The sequence below is a fragment of the Acartia tonsa genome, chromosome 6 (genome assembly GCF_053477335.1).
Source record: "Acartia tonsa isolate MP-2025a chromosome 6, ASM5347733v1, whole genome shotgun sequence".
Lineage (NCBI taxonomy): Eukaryota > Metazoa > Arthropoda > Copepoda > Calanoida > Acartiidae > Acartia > Acartia tonsa.
Genome location: NC_137265.1, coordinates 40,745,742 through 40,752,433, shown reverse-complemented (window position 1 = coordinate 40,752,433; position 6,692 = coordinate 40,745,742). Strand labels below are relative to the sequence as shown.

General features: G+C 32.4%; 1 protein-coding gene across 1 annotated transcript; it reads left to right on the top strand.

Annotated features, from left to right (window-relative positions):
- The first annotated feature begins 656 nt into the window (after positions 1-656).
- LOC145323458 (uncharacterized) lies at positions 657-5,297 on the top strand. Its single transcript, XM_080165860.1, has 10 exons — positions 657-724; positions 1,150-1,242; positions 1,531-1,604; positions 2,326-2,372; positions 3,088-3,165; positions 3,753-3,798; positions 4,001-4,043; positions 4,412-4,496; positions 4,595-4,644; positions 5,213-5,297. The coding sequence occupies exons 1-10, from the start codon at positions 657-659 to the stop codon at positions 5,295-5,297; spliced, it is 669 nt and encodes a 222-aa protein (XP_080021986.1).
- The last annotated feature ends 1,395 nt before the right edge of the window (positions 5,298-6,692 follow it).

Genomic DNA, 6,692 nt, shown 5'->3' with positions numbered 1-6,692 from the left:
CCTTATATTCATGATGGAATATTATTTAGGATTATGTGAGATGTTCCTAGCTGCAGTACTGGTGACAGCCTATCATATGGATAAAATTCCTTATATTTATAATGGAATATTATTTAGGATTATGTGAGATGTTCCTAGCTGCATTACTGGTGACAGCCTATCATATGGATAAAATTCCTTATATTCATGATGGAATATCATTTAGGATTATGTGAGATGTTCCTAGCTGCAGTACTGGTGACAGCTTATCATATGGATAAAATTCCTTATATTCATGATGGAATATTATTTAGGATTATGTGAGATGTTCCTAGCTGCAGTACTGGTGACAGCCTATCATATGGATAAAATTCCTTATATTTATAATGGAATATTATTTAGGATTATGTGAGATGTTCCTAGCTGCAGTACTGGTGACAGCATATCATATGGATAAAATTCCTTATATTCATGATGGAATATTATTTAGGATTATGTGAGATGTTCCTAGCTGCGGTACTGGTGACAGCATATCATATAGATAAAATTCCTTATATTCATAATGGAATATTATTTAGGATTATGTGAGATGTTCCTAGCTGCAGTACTGGTGACAGCCTATCATATGGATAAAATTCCTTATATTCATGATGGAATATTATTTAGGATTATGTGAGATGTTCCTAGCTGCGGTACTGGTGACAGCATATCATATAGATAAAATTCCTTATATTCATGATGGAATGTAAGTTTACAAATTTGTTTCATTTATATCTGTCAATTAAAGATGTACATACAGACAATCAAGGACGTCCAAGCTTTTTACTTGGAGGGGTGTAAAAATCGAAAATTAAAAGTAATTTTTTTTTTTTTTGGGGGGGGGGGTTAATCTTTTTATCATAGAGGCAAGGACGTCCAAGCTTTTTTGATGGTGGGGGGGGGGGTAAAAATTAAATCAAAATTTTGTTGGTGCCCACAGCATCTGCAAATAAATTTTTTTTGGGGGGGAGGGTGAATCGCCTTTATATCGATCACAAGGTTTAAAACAAATAAATAAAATAATACAAATTGAATAGATTGTTCAGAAAAAAAAAAAAAAATGTTTTTGAAATTAGGATTAGATAGATCTATGGAAAACGAAGACATATTCTCATTACAAGTTTATTTTAGATACAGCCGTTTTCCCTTAAGGATTGGGATTCTGGGGTTGGTTTTAACTATTTCTTCTTTTGTCGGCATCATCTCTTTCTTGGCAAAATCCAGGTAAAAAGATGATTATAAAATGAACCAAATACTTAAAGTAATAGGATGTCCGTCCGTCTTATGTATGTTTACAGAAGGATTTCGCTAACCTTTGACTTGATATGGTTCTCCTTTATAGTGTAGATTCTCGTATGTCTAGGGAAGGTAGATAACTATCTTTTGGGAGGATAGTAACTTCACCCTCCGAAGAGAAATAACCCACAGAAAAAATCCACCGAAAAAAAAACATTTTAAAAATTAGAATCTTTAGGAAAATCCATCAAATGTAAATTTAAATTTTTTTATTAGGATTGGTTATATCTTATCTACTATTGTTATTGGATCTGCCATTATTCCCCAATTTTATTGCATAAGAATTGCAGGTATTTATCATTACACTATAATCTGTCTGTCTGTTAGAAAATGTATGGGGAAAACGTGAATTTTCGACAATGTCTCAAAAATCAGTCATAATAATGAGGGAGATGAGAGGAGAAGTGGGAAAGGAAACCCCTAAAAAATATATGGATAATCTATCATTTTTATGATGTCACATGGCTGATTTTTAAGACATTTTGTCCTGCTACTACTTGGTCAGTCAGTGTGTCACTAATGCTACAAAAGATCAACATATATATTTTAAGTAAATGTTTTTTTGTATTTTTTTTCTCTCTAGTTATATAAAATTTTTTTATACACTGAGTAAAAAAGTAAGGTGTCAAATTAAAGATCTTACTATTTTTGTTCATTATGGCTATTTTTTTCTCTTTTTTGTTCCGTTTTAGTACCTTAAAGCTGACTTAATTTTTTTTTAAAACTTAAATTACTTTAAAAATAAGAGGTCTAAAAAAACCGATTGCATATCTATATTCTATGGACAATTTTACATCTACTACTTACTAAAAACACCGACTAGCTATCTTAAATAAAAAGCAAAAAAGTTAAGACGCCTTCTTTTGTATGGAGTTTGTATGACCACAAGGCATTATAACATATTATTTGTGTGGCTGTTATTCACACTATGTCCCTTCATTTAAGAGCTCCAACAATCTCATCCTTATTTTTAACAAACCTTTGTGATTATCTAAAATCAATTTATTGTAGGTGAAATCACACATTATGTGAAAAATGGCCAGTTTGAGTTGGAAAAGGTGAATAATTTTTAACAAGGACGACATCCATAAGTAGCGAAGCCCAATAATTGTGGATGAACATCTTGAAGAAATGAATCTTGAAGGTCGGGACTATTTTTAACGTCTAAAGTGTTGAGCAACAGTCGCGGGTTAATTAAGTCATGGATGCAACAAGATTTGAACAATATTCTTAGCACCTTAACTTACTTTACTGTCCGTACATAATAATAAGAAGAAATTTAATTTTTATGGTTCAGTTGTGATTTATTTCGCTGCAATATACATTGGGTTCATGAAACTTTTTGTAAAGTTTCTCCTTAACCAAGGACATAACTCAATAACTTACTTTGCCCATTCGTCTACTGTGACTTCTTAATATTTTAATAAATCTTATTAAAATGATGTGCTCCGCTACTTTTAAGTATATTTTTATCCTTGTTTGAATTGTTGAAATCATACCGTTGGAATCATCATAAACTCTAGTTTTGGAAATAAAAGAACCATTTCTGTGCTACGTGTAGTATGGAACTACTAGGTAAAATTTTCCAATTGACTTAAATCTTTTCAACCTTTCTAAAATTTTTCAGCGTAGCTCATAAACTACAAATAGCACAAAAGCGGATCTTATATTTCTAAAAAATAGAGTTTATGATGATTCTAACTGTAGGCTTAAATTTTTCTTCTGTTGACACAAGCCGCGCAAGGTCCGCACGCCCTTTACTATCTTGTTCAGTTTAAAATGGAGGACCATTTGAAGGAAGCCATTCGTCTGGGGGACACAAACGCCCTCAACAATTTCTTTCTTATCCAGGTTGCATAATATTTAAAAATTTTTCCCTTGGATAGGAAACTTCCCCCCCCCCCCCCCTCCATCCCCACAAATACTTTTTTCTGTATATGTGATATTATCATGGATGTAGAATAGACATGGGTATTATGACAGTGGAAAAACTGTCGTCAATTTAGGTTGCTAACATGGACATTTATTAGTTAGTTTTAGAGGAGGGGAGGGGGAAAAGTGGGTGTAGATGTGGCGATGCTTATTTTAATCATATACAAGTTTTACTTATTATTTGGTGTAAGTAATAATAAATCCATTACTTTACGAGGTATTCTTATGAATTTTGTAAATCCAATGATTAAGCCGTAAATAGCTTAAATAAAATTTTGGAAGATTGAAAAATAGAACCAGGGACGTTCAAGGGGGTGGGTGTAAAGAAGTGAATACCCCCCCCCAAAAAAAAAAAAAAATAATAATAAATTTTAACCTACCCCCTCAAAAAAAAGCTCGGACGTCCTTAAATAGAACAATTTAATCATTTTTTCCAATACAATGGTATGTAATAAAACATTTTTTTCTTGATGTTCAATTCGAGACTTTAAAATAAATTTTACTAGAGAGATTTTGGATGTTGCGGTGTTGAAGGCGAAGATGGATACAACGGTATTTTTAATAGAGAAGTCACTCTAAAGTCTGTTAGTTTTTTATGTGTTAGATTATTATTACTTGGCTAAAACTCTGTCAAAAATATTTACTTACAAAATACACCTTTTCGACCTAAGATTCTTGCACTGTTTCTTTATAAGCCCAGGTAATCAGTGAATCACGAACTATTTCATTTTGGTTAAAATCTTTCAACTTATAGATTGGCAATATCTTTGGAACGTTGATAGTAACCCAGAACATAGGTAATAGTTATTTATCGCATTGTATCATAGACAGCTTTCCACGAATATTAAAATGAACATAAGATGAAAACCAGTCTAGTTAGCCCTGAGGGGCCAAGAAAATGGTGTTTTCCCCCAAAATACCATATTGAGCCCTGATAAAACCATCCATTATGTTTTAAATCAATTCAGAATAAGGGGTACGGGTTTTCTTTTTCTTATGCCTAACCCGTGCGTAACTTAACCTAACCTACTATGCAAGACCCATAATAAAACTTTTAAAAAATCTATTTTCTCATTTGCGCAAAACTGTCGTATTTCGATTTGATGAATAACTATTCTTCGTTGATCTTTAAATACCGTTAATTGACTTTATTGTTCACTTTAAGGAATAGTAGATCTCCATACTATAAGAGACAAGATGAATTTAGGAAGGGGGATCTTCCTAGATCCTGCTGTATTGACTGTGGACGGGTAAATCATGATTTTTTAAGCGACTTTCTTCGGCTTCGTTTTACTCTAATATCAAATGAATTGTAAGTCAGAATAAGCTTTCTTTTTTAATATTACAGATGTGTAGATGTGTTGCAACTAACTTCTTTCCAGATAATGAGAAAAAGAAGTAACTGTTTTTATCAAATATTTCAAAAATATGAATTATATTTATACATTTGTTAATTCATAACTTAATTAAGATATTGCTTAGATCAAAACGTTTATGAAACATTTTATGATTTTCCTAAAAGTGCCAGTAGGAAACTGACCTCACCCCCCCCCCCCCCCCCCCGACATATTTTTCAAATAATTTGATAATAAAGGGTAAGGGAGTTAGTCTTTTTTCTAACCCATGTGTGGGACCCTAACCCTGTGGGGCACTAAAGTAATATCCAAACAATTTTTAAAATTACCTTCAATTTTAATTTATAAAAAAGAGGGAGGGGGGAGTTGTGCTCAACGTGCACTTTGAGGGGACAGCCCAAATTTTTAATATATTTTTAGGAGCTGTCTATAGTGCCCTAGCAAAATGGGGATAGATGTCATTGCTTTTGGCCTACCTTTCCTCTTGACGTCAGGAAATACCCTATATCCCATCTATTTTTTAGGGTGTTTCTTTCCCCTTTCCCTCTACCAAAAGCCGTGACATCAATCCCCATTTTCCTAGGGCATTAAACATAGCTACATATTTTTAGAGAAATATACACCATGCACAAAGTTGGGTGTATCCAAATAATTGCAATGATCTACAAACAAGAGGTAATACATTTATTACCCTAGATCATCTGTCAGACACAATAATCCAACTTAAAAATACTTTATAGCAGAATAAAATTTTCGTTATGTAAAGTTGTATGGGTTTTTGTCTGAAGCTTAAATTTCGATAACCACTGAACCTATTAGATTCTCAATTTTAGGGAGACTTTACAATTACATAGGTCATGGGATGGTTTTAGAATGTATATTTTTTTTTATAAATTTCAGATGGTTTTAGGCTATTTTCATCCCTTTTTTTCTATCACTACAATTACAAAGTCACTAGATACTAGGGGCACAGCCACTAGTATTTTTTAAACAGGTATTACATGTGCAGAGACGAGGCACAATTAAGAATTTCTCAATTTATAATTTACCGCTAAAATATACCAATAACATGTCTCCATTGTCAAAAGACATCCAATGTTACGCTAAATTAGAAGACATGTGATTGGCTCATTTTTAAATCTGAAAATAAGTTTGTCAGTAATCAGTGAAAACACTTATTGAAGTTCTTTCTAATACAAAATTTTTTCCTTACTTTAACTTTTTTACTTGTTGATAAAAGTATACATTTTTTCTTAAGAGTAAATAAAAAAAATATTGGAAGGCAAATAGTTCTTTTCATTTAAATATCCATTCATTTTCTTTATTAATACAATATACATTATTAAGGCGATTCAACTGTTGGACGATGGTTTCTTAATTTTCATCTTGACTACTATACAGTAACTTTCCAGATATTTCAAATTTTCTTCTCTTTTATCAACAACAGAACTTTGAGGTAAGGAAATCTTGGTTCCCGGACAAACGTAGGAGTGACAAACGTCAGGTGGGACAAACGCAGGAGTGTCCAAAATATTAAGTTAAGGATGTGCTACAGGATAGGTTATGTTAAGATATGAATATACAAATAGCCCCCCCCCCCCCTCCGCAGGGATTAGACATATAAACGAAAACCTATAAGATGATTTATAATATGTTAGGTTAGGTGACGTGTCCACTCTGACGTTTGTCACTCCTACGTTTGTCCTAGGATTTTTAATGAAAAAGAAAAGTGAAGTTTAGTTTTGAATTTTGGGTGGTACAAAATGACAGTGTCCAAACTTTTCCACCAGTAATATAATCTACATATAAAGTCTATATTGCAAACAATATTGCGTTTTGTCAGTGACTGTGTAGATACTGTTGAAATTGTCATAAGATAGTTTTTCTGCTAACAAATATACTTGATTATACTATGTTGTTATCTTTCAGCAAAGAAAGTAACTTGACTGTTGTGAACAAACCAGCAACAAGATTTGACCAGGAAGGAACAAATTTATACAAGACAATAATCCACTAATAGTTATAAATTGCATCGTGGTATATAGATAGCTTTCTGCGGATAGCAAAATAAAAAATGAAATATTAATTCCA

What these genes read in the sequence shown, in the direction of transcription:
- LOC145323458 (XM_080165860.1), top strand. Translation starts at nt 657, where the DNA reads ATGTTCCTAGCTGCGGTACTGGTGACAGCATATCATATAGATAAAATT. An exon ending in CCTTATATTCATGATGGAAT is followed by an intron (nt 725 to 1,149) that starts GTAAGTTTACAA and finishes AGTTTATTTTAG; the next exon opens with ATACAGCCGTTTTCCCTTAA. An exon ending in TTATTGCATAAGAATTGCAG is followed by an intron (nt 1,605 to 2,325) that starts GTATTTATCATT and finishes AATTTATTGTAG; the next exon opens with GTGAAATCACACATTATGTG.